The 15,410-nt window shown below is 43.3% G+C and overlaps 1 protein-coding gene across 1 annotated transcript in view; it reads left to right on the top strand.

Annotated features, from left to right (window-relative positions):
- The first annotated feature begins 13,231 nt into the window (after window positions 1-13,231).
- Window positions 13,232-15,410, top strand: part of ZCCHC24 (zinc finger CCHC-type containing 24) — a 110,598-nt gene continuing 108,419 nt past the window's right edge. Inside the window, exon 1 of the mRNA XM_074155065.1 lies at window positions 13,232-13,554. Coding sequence (XP_074011166.1) covers window positions 13,315-13,554 — 240 coding nt within the window. The 5' untranslated portion in view covers window positions 13,232-13,314. The remainder of the gene's footprint in view (window positions 13,555-15,410) is intronic.

Here is a 15,410-nt window from a genome sequence, read left to right as displayed (position 1 = left end):
GGTTATTAAAGAAGTGATTGAAAATATAATTTCTTAATCCAAATGTTAATGGGCATCAAGTATAAAGTCAAAACTAAATAACTCTGCTTTATACGCCGGTAAGAACTGTTAAGTCTTGAACTCTTATACAGGTAGATTTGAGAAAGTAAATCTGTAGTATTTTTAAGAACCAAAGCTATGCACTGTGGTTTGCAGAGCAGACGCTGGACTCCTTCCAGGAGATGGAAGCACTCCAGGTAGAGCCAGGATGCTAGAAGCAATTATGGCAGACCCAGAGCCTTCCTCTTGTTAGAAGAAAGGGTGGCTTATTAGTTCTGGGAATCTGTCATGACCAGCCAGTGGAAAAAAGGGGGCTGGAGATATTCCAGGTAAGATGTAGCAAAAATGGTTTGCAAACAAAGAACTCGCCACAGGCTAGGGTTTTTTGTTGGTTTTTGTTTTGTTTTCATTCTAAACAATATCCTCCAGAAATATCAATATCCCAGTTTAGTCTGTACCTACATTGCTGCAAGAGCAGAAGTTGGACAGTAACAGTAGAACTTTAAGTGAAAAAGAAAAATGCTTGAAGTGCAAAGCTTGTAATAAATTACTAGCTTACGCTTGAAACTTCAGGGCCTGGGCAGACACTTAAAAGCCACAAACACACACGTGGCCAAACAAAGTCATATTATTGCAGAGATCCAAAGCCACCGCTGAAAGTCTGGGTTTTCATCACCTTCATTTGGTGATCAGTTTAGCTCGAAGGGATGTCAGTGTTAAGTGACATTGTGCAGCGAGGTGACTATAACAGACATAGCTGGTCCTGGGAAGAACAGGAAAAGCATTATTTTTGTTTTCCACAAGTATTCCACAGGCAGTGAGTGGGGTGAAGGTTTTAAGCCTAACCCAGCCTGAACGTCTAGGTGCCAAGAGGCAGCCGGGTTCTTTAAAGCCACTGCTTTGCAGTGGGGTTGTTTCTCACTCATAACAGAAGTGCAACTTTACGGTGCTGTGTGAGTGGTGTGAAAAGAAAGGAATAAGTGAAATGAAGGCTTTTACAGTTCCCCAGTAGTGTCTGTCACTCAAAACACAGCCACTCTTAATCCCAGTTCCAATAAACAGTGGAAACCATTCCCCTGAAATGCACGTTGTGAAGCAGGGTAAAGGGAAGGGTTCAGACGGCCGCCTCGCTCCCAGGCCCCAGGGGACGCCAGCAGCATTAGCAGCCAAGTCAGCTCATTAGAAAAAGGCAGAAACTAGCTCAAAGGTAAGCAAGAGGATGAAATAAAGGAGGAATACTCTTCATGTGTCCAGATTTTAGTCAGCCCTTTAAAGACGATAAAATTCAGTGGGACAAATAAATTTCAGAAGCGGGCTAGCTGACTAGGATTATTTTCTTTTTTTTTACTGAAAGTAGTTCTCGTTTCAGAGCAAAAGGCAGGATAGGACTTTGCATCCCAAATACAGGACATTTTTTCAAGGGAGGAGATGTATTTCCAGAGTACCCACTGTTAATGCATCAAATCCCTGCTGTGTGGGTTAGTGGCTGGAGTAAGAAACTCGAGGTCACAGCTGTGGCTGGCTCTGCCTGCCGGGAGGTCATGTTTATCCACAGTCAAGTCATTTAGTTGGTCTGAGTTTATACAGCTACGGAGTTGATTTTAATAACACGTATCAAATGGATGCACTCACCCTTATTTAATATCGATAAAGTACTTAGTAATTCTAGAGTGCCATTCAGCTGAGGGTCATTAAAGAAAACCATTATTTTTAGAGTCTGAAGAGAATGATATAGGGACATTTTCTTCTTCCTTTGCTGGTTGAAACTTGGCTGACGCTGATAAAATCCTGACTTGATGGCTGTTTAGTGTCCTGTGACAAATAATACATAGTTTTGATTCCATTCCAAGCAAATAAGTGATCATCAGAACTACATCCAACCACTATTCATGGCACTGATCTTTCTGGAAGCCTCACAGAAAGGATAAATGGGCTACCTAATGGAAGAAACGTAAAAGTATGAGTGAAGACAAACTATTCAGGGTATCACAGCATGAAAACATCTTGCTGTTACTGACATGCTAATATGGCAAGCATTCATATAGTATTCTTTGCCCTTCAAAAACACAGGAGGGACATCTTACCGTTTTGAAACTCTTGCTAACAGCAGTGCTCAGTTGAGAGTCTTCTTCATACCTCCACAGAATAGAAAGCAAAAAAAGCTATGAAAAAGAAAAAACAAACAACCACACAGGAGGCAGAACTGCTCTAGTCCATCGTTAATGGATGGGAGGGGGAAAGGCGGGAATTTGCCTTCAGTCCCAGGACCAAGACAGAAGAAATACAAGTATACTTCATCTTCTCTCAAAAGCAAGGAGGAAAGCCAGACACGCTCTGCTCTGAGGTAGGCTCACCTAGAGAACACCTATGTCAACGTTTTAGTCCAGACCAGGAATGTGCTCCTGTCGTAAATGTTCTCCCTCACACTGTGTGTGCGCTAAACACAAATCTGTGCTAAAACCTGCTCTGGCTGCTGAAGGGCATTTGGTCTAGATGGAAAGACTAGATCTTGCCTAAGAAGAAAAAACCTGAAATGAGCAGAGTATGGATGCCAGGCCCATTGATCCTCCTTTACAGAAATTCACTGCTATCAGGCCACAGTACTCACGAAGGCAGATATGACCCTCTATGCTATCCACCACTTGGGTTGGACTGTTAATTCCCCAGACTTTCAAACAATAAGCACCCAAACAGTTACAAGCCAAGAAAGGGAACAAAGAGTTTACTGATAAGGAAGAAATCAGTAAGGGAAAGTGGATAATCAGAGAAGCAGGTTGAAAAGAGTGAGACCTTTTCCCCAATCTCTGGGAATTATGACAAGCCAAAAATAAAATTTTAAGAAACCCAGGCAGGATATACGACTCAGTTTTTACTGAGTTATAACTGAGTGGTTTTCAAGCTTTCAATGGAATATGCAGGTACCATGGAGCCATAATAGTCCGATTAAAAATGCATTATAGATTCCAAGGAGACTAAGCTATATCTCTGGGTAGCTCAGTGGAATTTATTAGTCCTTGCAGACTGGCTGCTATTATGATCAAAAGCAATTATTCATGTTAAAAGTGTGACTGTCAGTTTAAAAGTGTCCAAATGTAACCCAAGCCCCCTGCTAACATACAGCCTTCAACCTATCCAGAAAACAGATCTTTAGGGGTTATAACATGAATTATTTATTTATTGGCCTTCTAGAGCCATTCTTTATGAAAGGATGATAATCACATAACTACTATGGTGGTGAGAACAAGAGAATCTTTGAAGTGCAGAAACAGTACAAGATAAAAGTATTTTAAAACAGAGAATTGAACCAAATCTGAACCCAGTTCAAACTGTCCAACTACAACTGAAAATGAATTATTATTTTGGAAGCACTTCTGCAAATTGCACCTCCAGCTGACACCCCAGCCCCACTTAACCACAAATCAAAGCCAAACCACAACAATTTACTGGGGATATTAGTTGTCACTGTCAGCTGTCAGTTCTTCTCAAATGATTTTTAAAAGAATCACAATTTTGGCAATAGTTGCAGCAGTCACATTTTCAGTTCATCAAGGGGAAAAGTTTAAAAGAAATCAAACAAATTATATTATTTCTAATATATTGTTATATTCTTTACTAAATATATGTAAGTTTAAGCCAAGTGAAACTTTTTGGTAGCGCTCGGTTTGCCAAGGCATGCCTGATATTTTTCTGCTGACATACAAAAAACACAATGAGATAAGTGGGGGTTTTTTCTAGCTGCATGAATCCTCTCATCTCACCTCAAGACATCTGGCAAGATAGGAAAACAGATGCAGGATACTGACATCTTCATTCAAGTCACTCATGACCTAGAAAGAATCTGACTGAAAAACACGAGCCATTCCTGTGCTGTGCTGCGGTGTGGATGTTACCATTTGTCATCCTCATTTATTTTGATATAAATATAGTCAAAAAATACACGTGCTTACATCAGAGGCAAAATGACTATAGCATGTATAGCATTATACCAGCGATAAAGCAGAACATGAACTTTTTTCTGCAGAAACTAAAATTGCTCTGGGCCCCTTTGGTTCTCACTAACAAGGGGCAACACCCTACACCCCTACTTTTAGACCAGAAAAAAACCCCAACACCAGAATTTGCATCTGTTTCTTTGGAAGTGATCGGTGCTGGACAGTGTCTCAATTCTTAAAACAGTAGATAACAACCCACTTATAACATTAAGATTTATTTTTTTTTTAAATTAATTCTCCTTTTCTCTGAACCCAAGAAAGGGGAGATGAATGCAGATCATTCAACAGCAGTTGAACTTCCACTCACCACCATGTCCTTCATTCAAAATACATTAGCAATTAAGTAAAAACAAGCTACAGATACAGAGAGAAGTTTCAATAATTTCATATGTACTAGAAGTGGTAGTAAACAAGTTGCATATTCCACACATATAAAATAAATAAATACTAACTAAATCTTCAACTTTTTTGCTTTTTTGGGAAATCTAGCTGTTTTTTTGCAGACCCAGAAACTCAATGTTTTATTTTAATTTAGGTTTTTCTGTGCAAAAATTGTCAATGAATACAGTATTTTGTGTAAGGATTTTTACCAATTCAAAAAGAGTTTAATAAAAATAGTTCAGTTTGCTCAAGTACTGCTATATTTCTCCCCAGAACTGGATAATTTTTTTGCTGAATAAAGTTTCACTGTAGCATTCATTTATTAAATTCTTTGCTCAGGGATGGTAAAAATGTTTTTAGTGAATGCAATACATAACTGTGCCATCAGTGAAGCTGGAATTTGGCAATGGCAAGAACACGCAGTACCTTTGACATCAGCGGGATGGTATTTGTGCTGGTGAGCTGAAGCCACTTTCCTGAAAGATGTTCCACCTGCAGGCATAAAAGGCAACCAGTGCAGAGGGAAGCCATCAGGAAAAGATTTAAACTGTGATTTTCTATATTTATCCTTTATATTTTCCCAGTGTAAAAACATGCAAGACCTTTTGCTATGGTTTGTAAGGTAAGCATTAGGACTATACTGGAACATCCACCCATTTCTCAGTGTCCTAATTTACCTAGCAATTCAGTTTCAATGTATTTTTAAGGAGTATCTCTGACAGCATTGATTTTTCATGCAGAGGTTTACAGTGACGAGAATATTGTGGCTGAAAGAGAGAGGTGGACACATGTCAGCTGGAGAATGTGTTTCTGTAGCTACACAGTCACATACATACTCTGTAGCTGGCCCTGGCCTACAGCTTGGGCTGAGACAAGTGAATCATAGAATCATAGAATCATCCAGGTTGGAAGAGACCCTTGGGATCATCGAGTCCAACCATCTACCCTACACTACAAAGTTCTCCCCTATATCATATCCCCCAACACCACATCTAAACGTCTCTTAAACACATCCAGGGATGGTGACTCAACCACCTCCCTGGGCAGCCTATTCCAATGCCCGACCACTCTTTCTGTGAAAAATTCTTTCCTAATGTTCAGTCTAAACCTACCCTGCTGGAGCTTGAAGCCATTCCCTCTTGTTCTGTCATTAATTACCTGTGTGAAGAGACCAGCACCAACCTCTCTACAGTGTCCTTTCAAGTAGTTGTAGAGAGTGATGAGGTCTCCCCTCAGCCTCCTCTTCCTCATACTAAACAGTCCCAGCTCCTTCAACCGCTCTTCATATGATTTGAAAGAAAACAAGGTGCAAGCAATATTAAAAGTGGGAAAGTAAACTCCACACTTTTTTCACTAGTTCATCAAAAAATATATCATCTGTTCATTGGCACTTCACATTTCCTAGCAAATATGACATTCCATACGGTAGAAACACTGGAAAGTTAATTTTGGAGCAATTACACCCTTGCAGACTTCCTCAGCTTTCATTTTTACTTTTCATTCAACAAGTTATTAGTGTTAATGATACCCTTGGCTAATCCTGTCCTCACAGGACCAGGTGGTACATGTTAACACCTTCAAATTAACAGCTATGTTTAAGATAGAGACACTAGTAGGCTTGTTCAGCCCTTTACATGAGAAGAAGCTCCTTACCTCACTAAACGGGAAAGGGTCAGGTCAGTACTTGCAGGCTGGTACCAGTCTTAACTTAGGAGTTCATTGCAAGGGTCTGCAGTAGTGTCTAGACCAACACAGAGAGTAAAAATAAAGTTTCAGGTTAACAGGCAAGGAAAATTTCCAGAAGAAATATTCCAGTTTTACACCAAAGACTGGGGTATATTTTTCCCTAAAGCATGAGTACCTATGCCATTCTGGTTCATTTATTTACTGTAATCTCCACTATGACTTAATCTTTTTTATTTAGGATTGTATCGAAGAAAAAAAAAAGAAAACATGTTTTGCTGGAAGTCCGTGTTTTGCCTTTGATTGAATTAAATGGAGATAACAAGGAATTGCTCAGGGACAAGCAACTCTATACTGAGAACTCTGTTTTTACACAGGCTTTGGAATAGCATTTTTTTCCTTTTGACTCTCTTCTTTTTCTTGGTGAGCGACTGGACTATAGTACATAAAGACTGGACTATAGAGCTTCTACTAACAAGACATATATAGAGAAAGAATGGTGTTTGTCAATTGTATTAATTGAGGTGACAAAACAGCCTGGCTTAAAAAGCAAGAGGACAGATTTAAATGTTTTTAAGTATGGGTTTTAGTGTTCCTTCAGCAGTGCTAACTTATGTAATATCCCTGTGATTTTTACCTAAAATTGATAAATGTACATACATGGAAAGTTGTTTTTAGTAGAGTAGCTTGGTCCATATTTATGCCTGCACCAATATCATTGTTCTCATAAAGCCATACACCAGAACTGATGTAGTAAATCTGATTCAAAACCTCTACACCACGCGTTTGTTACAAAAGTTGTTGACTTTAAGACCCTTGATGGGATGGGACTAGGTGACAGCTTCTTCCTGTCCAGAGCTGCAGATGGATCGGTACTTACTGTCACCCCATTGCCTGTATCAGACAACTGAAAAACAGATGGTACACAAGACAAGTTCAGATGATCCTGGAGAATTTTGTAGGCACATGAGGTGTGCTGACTGAGGCAAAAACCCTCACATGAGACAGAGGTCCAAGTTTTGGGACATGAAAATAAAAATCTCTTGTCTTCAGGCATCTGCAGTTCATTCTTTTCATGTGAAGATCTGCCTGAAATCTTCTTGGAGAGTTTCCAATTCTAATATAAATAACGTGTCAACTCATAGTAACCAGGAAACAAACTTTCCTGCAACACGGTTAGTGCTAATTAAGATAAATGCCCGCTCCAGAATCAACATGGCAACTCAGAATGGATAAGATGCATAAACGCGTGAACAAATGGAATACTATTCTGTTATCCAGCCTAATGGAAAGCGGGGATAATGCAGAAAAAGCAAAACCACAGATAATCCTGGATATGTAAAGAAGACATTTAACAGAAATCAGTGAGAGTGCAATGTCGAAGCAGACGGTAGCGATATTCTCTGTGACAGTTCTGCAAGCAGATTCCCGTACCATGGATAAAATACTGCTTCCAGACCTGAGCTGGCTTAACAACCAGCACTTCCACAAAAAGCAGTCAAATAACCCATTATCAAAAGCTAATTGTAGCTACAGTCTCAGCTTCCAATCCCACTGCAGCCACTGTTCATTGGTCCCACTAGTTCCCTCTCATCCTCTTCGTCCGTTGTTAACCACTATGACCTGTGCCATCCACTAATCATCATTTCGTTTCTGTATCTCCATCGTTCTCTTCTCCCTCCTGCAATTGCTCTAGCTCTTATTTTCTTGAAGCCTTGTTCTACCTCAGCAAGAAAACTCACAGAGTTTATAGTTTTTGGAAGAAATAATCTGGTGGAGCTCCCAGAGGAGCAGAGGGAAGAAATGGCAAGCAAATAGGCACTATATCTGGCTGCTGGAGCTTGCTGTACCATGGATTTAATGAGAGAAGCAGATGGACAGAGATATCGTACACAGAGTGAAAGCACGCACAAAAAGGTACAAATTAAGCCCTCCACGTGTTTAAAAAAAAATTTTAAAAAGATAAAAATCAAATAAAGAGTCACCCTTTCCCTCCTTGGGTTGTTGATTGAATACTTTTATTGCATGCTTTAACACCAATGTCTTTAAGGGGCTCCATAGCCAGGACCTGCCTTCTTCATTTGGTAGCCAGTTACAAAGCAGTGAGGACATTTAAGAAACACCCTCACTAAAGGGTCTCCTACAGCATAAGGCAGGCTAGAGGGATCCCCAGGTGGCAGCAGCTCCCCAGGCCTCCCTGCTGGCCTGCCCTTTCTCTGGCTGGCAAAGCAGCACCAGCAGCAGTTGTGCCCGCGTCTCCTCTGCCGACTGCTGCTGCCCTCTTCCTTGGACTCCCTCTCTTGGATCCCTGGGCCAAGCAAGAGAAAGGGGCTAAGTAAAACGTTAAGATGCCTCAGCTACTGTTTTGAACAGGGATGCTGAACTTTTTTTTTAGATCAGTACTAGAGACAAGGAGCTACCACCTTTTAAAAATGGAACAAACAGAACACTTGAGAAGCCTGTGCTGCAGCTGAAGAGTCTGCAGGAAACTTTACAAAGCAATGCAAAAATCAAACCAGTATTTCTCACACAACTGCTCATATCCAGGGCATCTTTCATGCAATTACTCAGCAACGCACCGACATCTTAACATAGAGCAAGGCCCCAGGACTCAAAACCATAAACTGTCCAAGTGCAAAACCTGCGTGCTCCAAGAGGATCTGTTACACCAATTACCCACGTGGTGGTGTGAGACAGTCTTGTAGGAATTGTGCTTGGCACACTACCCACAGCAAATCATTATTGCATAGGGTATATATTTACCAAAATTCTACATATGAATGAGCTATAAATTCATATTAGTCCATTTCCAGAACTTTCTGTGTCAAAGCTATGGGAGGAAGAGTAGCTATAATTCACTTCTGCTGAGAGGAAGAAAACAGGAATTAACTTTTGTACCTGAGCACTGGGCCACAGCTGAGCCTTTAGATCACTGCAAAAACACATGGTGTAACATACCCAGGCACATGCATTTCCCAGACCCGCTTTCACAAACTTTGGTTTATGCTGTGTTTCATTGCTGGCAGCGGAACTGTTGTACCTCGACAGCAAGCACAAGTGGCTGTAACATCCATAACTCAGAAATGCCACATGCAGATGTACTTTTACAGTTTACAACTCTGCTGAAATGCCTTCTCATAGTTTGAAGAGCGCTTACACACTGTTTCCATCCCATAACTAAATTATTTCATAAGAAGATAAGAATCTCTGCTGCAGCATATGAAAAACATTTGCTTGGAATATTCCAGCTACACCGCATCTGAATCGCCCGTTGCATGATGTATATCCTGATTACAGAAACTAGAGAATACAGTGGTGGGTTCAAGTTACCCGATTTCTCTAGTCTTATTGGAAGTTTTGGGTATTCATTCTGTTTTCCTTTCAGAGCCCCATCTAATCTAGAAGTAGACTAAAATGACAACAATTCAGATTAAGACACCTTTTAAAACTTGAGAATCCAGGAGAGTCACTGTTAGGGCACATTTAATTTTAAAATATGGAGTACCGTTTAAAAAAAAAATAAAATCACATCTGTAGCTTGAAGGCTAACATCATCTAAAGGTGTGAACACTGAAAGCAAGAACATAACTACATTAGATTATGGAACAAACAAATCCTGGCCAGAAGTTGAAAAGTGTGTTCCTTGCTCTTGCAAAGATGCCTTGGGAAGGGAGCAGCAGCAAGATCCAGCTCACTAAGGGCACAGGCTGAGGAAGCAGGTATAAAGTCATTCTGAATAAATTACATGGTCACCCACGACTTAGGGAATAGGACTGAAGATGCTGGACCCTATCTCTGTGTTTACTTTTGACTTGTTTCAAAGCTTCTATTTTCCAAGTCACTTAAGTCTGATTATTTAAAGTTTCATGTTACAGTTCCAGTTGGTTTTTTACTTCATTAGCACTACTTATGAGTAAAATCAGGAGGATAAATAAATGTTTCAGCACATAAGGCTGATGCATAATCCATATAGTTGATGTCACTTACTCTCCACCCCAATGTAATCAACAGGAACTGTGCACATGTGCTGAAGACATCTTGCAGCCATTGGACTGTCTCATTGGACAGTTTTGTCTTGAATATTTCAGAGGGCAACAGATGCTACTGATCTTGACACCCTTTTTTCTCTACTGCAATGTATCTGCTAAGGGGACCGTTTTTACCCGTCTTCTCCTCACTAATATATGACTTCTAGAGGTGAAGAAAGAGCAGACTTGCAATGAAAAAAAACCCAATATAATTGCTATCTTGAACATAACTGGACTGTAGCAAATGTGGTAGCAGCATTTTGCTAAGAGCAATATTAAATCCAGAAAGGGAGGGAAACTGCCTACAAACTGTTTTCTAGAAGAAACACCAGCAGAAGACCAGGATGATGACTGAATCTCAAAGTGTGGGTACTCTTTAGGCAAGCGCTTCATAGTGGAGGCATTTTCAGCTTTTCCCTTTCTTGATACACTAAATAAAGCATCCATTCAATTTACTCATATCCCTGCATGGTTACTAGAAGCCACCAGGGTGGCTTCTAATATCAAGGGGAAGTTACAGCCAAAACCTTTCAATGTTCAAATGCATGTGGTGGGACACATGGTGTCCTTGACACGATAGGGGCTCGATGCACCTCTGAATGCAGCTGCTGTCATAAACGCACTCTGACTCTGCCTTCCCGTGCCCTTTTGCAACCTGTACTGTGCTGCCCAACTAAAGCCATCAAATCAAACAACTCCATTGAGGGCCCTATCCAGTTTGGAAAAAAAGTATCAAAATATATCAACAACACTTTCTCCGAAACATTGTATCACCTCAGCCACTCTGTATTTTGACCTCCACTACTAGAAGAACTCTGTTGTGTTATCCTTTCTGCTTGTTCAGAACTCCCATCTTACTAAACAACACAGCACGTCACAGCATCTTACTAAACAGAACGAACAGCAGCGGTGTCAAATAAAAAAATGTATTTTGTTTTAATTGATGAAGTAAAAGGGGGAAGTGATAAGAATAGAAATGGTCTTTAAGGAAGGAATTGGAATGCCTGCACAAAACAAACTCCACAATAACACAACAAGCAGCTTCAGCTTAGTTCCCCCTCCTAGACTTACTACTGTACCCTGACTTTACTATCACCATCTGCCAGAAAGGCAAGTTCCTCAGTTGTCATCTGTATTTCTTGTTCTTTTTCCATCTACCAGCAAATCCTGGAAAATCCTCCTCCACAATTTATTAAGTCACTAAGCGTCATTATCTTTTTGCTTCTTTAAAACACTATGTAACTGTTTGAGTTCGGCATGCAATTTGATTTAAATCTTCTGTTATTATGATCTATGCTGTGGACAGTTACAGAGACCCCTTACAATGGCATAGCTTGTTCTTCTCACGCTGACACACACACATTTATATGTGCTCCAAAGGGCGTGAAAACCAAGAGAACTTATAAATGGGCAAACTGCATTCACGCTGCAAGGACTTTTGTCATTAAAAAAAAATAACACAACTAAAGGAGTTCAGTTTGATTCAGCTTTTCCAAACTTTACCTCACCTTGCAGTTCTGGAAAGTTCCAATCTTCACCTTCGCCTAAATTCCTGCGAGCAGATAGCTGTGCTGCCTTAACTACCTGCTCTCAGAAGTAAAACGCATCCATCTTTGGTGTTTGCAGCTGACAATTTAATAGCGTTTTCTACTGTGCGTATGCTGACCTCCATTTTCTATTGCTTGTAGCCATGCCTTTTCAGAACTGTGATTTTTCTTCAGTCTTAACAGAGATGTATGGCTCATTACAGCAAACGTAGATGCCAACTTTGATGTTTCAAAGGTCAGATTTTTTTCTGTTATCTAAGTAAGGAAGGCTTTTCTTTTTTTTTTTTCCCAAGACCATACTGGGAAGACACATTAATTTTTAGTCTCCTGCCACTCAGAAAAGAGCACAAGGAGCTTTACTGGAGTTTTTAAGTTACCTCCTGGGAGTTCCTTCTGTTTTAAAAAGAAAACTCCTAGTTTGATTGCTACAAAGTCTGTACCAAAGCGAGAAATAGCTGCCCAGCTCCGTTCCCCTCATCACAGGGAAGACAGCGGGGAAGAGTTTATGAACTGTAATTACCAGCTTACCCACTCAAGCTCCTTCCTAAAAGGAGAATCATTCATCATCCTCTTTTGTGCTACCGACTCCTTAAAAGGCCTACTCAGCTTTAACTCCAGTGTGTCCCACCGCAGCCAGGCTCCCCAGGAGCCTGCGCCAGGGCTACCTAGATGGATTTCAAAGGGAACATCGCGCCGCTTGCCTGCCTTATTTGGGAAACCCTAACTCTGCAGGGCTTGGCACAACCTCAGTGACCGAGCAAGCCCTCCCAGACCTGGAGCTCTGAAAGAGATTTAAGGAGAAGGAACCTCAGATTGCGATGAGCTCCCAGCAGCGGCGAGAAACAGAAACGAGAGTGAAGAAAGGGCGGGCGGGCGGGCTGAGGAGAGCCCGAGCGAAACTCGCCGAGTTGAAAACAATCCCGGAGCGGCCGGGAGAGAAGCCTTCGGAAGGGCTTTTGTGCGTGTTTGGCGTTTAAAAAAAAAAAAAAATAAAAAAACAAAACAAAAAAGCACTTCAGGAAGGAGGAAAAGGAAGGCCGGGGAGCGAGCGGGCCGGCGCAAACCAGGCGGGCAAGTCGCCAGCGGCCCGGGGGACACCCCCGGCCGGCGGCCTGGGGACCTCCGCCGGTACACACACACACAAATACACACACGGAGCTACACTACACACAGATGGAGCCGGGCAGGGCGGGGGCGGAGCGGCGGCGGGACGCCCCTGCAGCCCCGGGGAGGGCGGTAGGCCTTGGGGGGCGCGGCGCCGCTGCTGCCGGAGCGCCGGCAGCCCCTCCCCGCCGCTGCCTGCGGGAGTGGGAATAAAGACAGATAGCGGGGCAGGCACCGGCCGGGCGGGGAGGGAGGAGGAGACGAGGAGAAGGGGAGGGAGGGGGGAAAAAAAGAGAGCGCAGAAAGTTTCCTGCGGAGCCCGCGGGCGGCGGCAGCGATGCCCGTGCTGCGCGGAGCGCTGGGGCTGGGCGGGCGCCGCCGGCCTTAGGGGGGAGCGAGAGCGGCGTGGGGCCCGGCAGAGAGCCCCCGGCCCGGCCCGTCCTCTCCTCTCCTCCGGGCGGCGAGGAGGAAGCACCCCGGGCAGGGAGGGGAAAGCCGGAGCGCGGGGAGCGGCACCGCCGGCAGAGCCCCGGGGGAAAGATGAGCTTGTTGTCAGCCATCGACACCAGCGCCGCGTCCGTCTACCAGCCCGCCCAGCTCCTCAACTGGGTCTATCTCTCCCTGCAAGACACCCACCAGGCCAGCGCCTTCGATGCCTTCAGACCCGAGCCCTCCTCCTCCCAGCACCCTGACCTCGGCTACACCAAGAGCACCCCGGAGCTGGGCTCCTCGCTCAGCTCCAGCTATCTCAACAGCTTCTTCCAGCTCCAGCGGAGCGAGGTGAGTCCGCTCCAACCAACCGGCCCCCCCCCCGCCCCGGTCCCAACCGCCATGATGCCGCGGCGGGCTCCCCCCCGACGAGCCGAGACGGAGACCGCCGGCGGGACGCTCCCCTCCGGTCTCTCGGCTCCGGCCCCGGCGACTGTCCCGCTAACGGGCCTTGGGCCCGTTAGCGGGACAGTCGCCGGGGCCGGAGCCGCATTGGTGAAGCCTCTCGCCGCCTCCCTCGTCCCCACCACCCGTGTTGACAGTCTGGTAAATGGTTACACCGATTGCGCGGCCGGTGGACGGTGCCAGGGTTGCGAGGGGGAGGACACCAAAAAAAAGAAAAAAAAGTAAAAATTAAGTACTACATCCGTAATGACATGCAAAAAAAAAAAAAAAAAATCCCACTCCCCTACCCCCTCTCTTTTTTTTTTTCTTTTTTTTAAGTGGTACTTAAAGAGGTTGGTATAAAGAGTATATATAGCTTAATAGAGAGCGGAGGCTGGCGTTGTTTAAAAGGAAGAGATATAAACAGTAACGTGACAAAAACAGAGCGAAAAGGAGTTTTGCGCACGTTTCATAACGCAAGAACAAGGCTAAATGAAACCAAAGGGAAGGAAGCTAAAAAACTAGGGTATGCAAAGACAATTCACTGTGGAACTCCCTGTCACAGGAAGTTGTTGGGGTCAAGCACTTCTGCATTGGAGGGACTTCACATGCATGGAGACTCTGCGAGGTGGCATCTCGCACAATGCAGCCTCTCCAGAAAAGATCCAACAATGTCATTACTCCCTACCACGAGGGCTCTTGCCACTGACATTCAATGGTGGCTCCATTTGATGAGGGCTAGACAGAATACGCATCTGACCCGCTCTGGCACTTCTCACAGAAGGACATTTCAGAGTCCTTCCCAGCGCTGTTTATGTTAAAGCATAGGTTTTAAAAGTATTCTCAGTCAAAATGCACGTTTCTGTTGTGTCAGCAAAGCTATGGGGTTGTTAATTAAAACCAAATCAAATTCCCCAACTGCTCTGGTGTTATAGCTGTTAACAGTTAAGAGCTGGAGTTATATATACACATTCATTTTTCCCTAATTAGAAATTCTTCCTTCCTTAAGAATTTCACAAAACACATCCTGTCTCAAACCAGACACTATTTTTGAAAGTATATAGTTCAAAATCCTTTCAGTCTGATGTGCCCGGCCTCATTAGGCACAGCATAACATTCCCAGTTTAAAAATATGCAGACTTAACACGCACATTGATTTTGCTAAAGGACCAACAGGCAGTGGAGTTTAAACTTCCAGCTACCTACCTGTTGATTACAAATTGTAGATTTTGCCCCTCTCTGCTTGGCTCACAAGATTTGTGGTGCCCAAGTAGCAATAAGACTCCAGGGGTTTGGCCTACATGGACTCTCTCCAGACTGGGACTCCATTCAGGTCTGCGTTTGTTCAAGTCAGGATACATTCTGCTCACAGCAGGTCCTTTTTCTTCTTGGGAGAAAAAGGAAAAAACAAGTAAACGGAGGCTGCATCCAGGAAGCCTTTGAAACAGTCTCTGAGAAACAGTTTTCTTTTCCTTAAAGTTCCCCTTGAGTTCTTTTTCTGCTTCTACTATACTGTTTGCAAGTAGGGGCTAATCCTTTTGTCACACTCTCTCCCTTTCCACTTGGTTTACATTTCTTTCCAGTTTTTTTTTTTTTCTTCTTCCCCACCACCCCCCTTCTCCTCCCCAAAGTGTGTTCTCCTTTCTTCTGGAAAATCATTTCCCCAATATGTCAGGCCTTCTCCAGATCCGTGCGTCAGCCCCAGCTCCAAGCATTCAGCACCTTTGCAGCCTCCCCTGGCTGTGCCGCTTTGGGGTCTCAGC

The sequence above is a fragment of the Numenius arquata genome, chromosome 10 (assembly GCF_964106895.1).
Source record: "Numenius arquata chromosome 10, bNumArq3.hap1.1, whole genome shotgun sequence".
NCBI classification, from domain to species: Eukaryota; Metazoa; Chordata; class Aves; order Charadriiformes; family Scolopacidae; genus Numenius; species Numenius arquata.
This window is presented reverse-complemented; position numbering and strand designations above follow the sequence as displayed.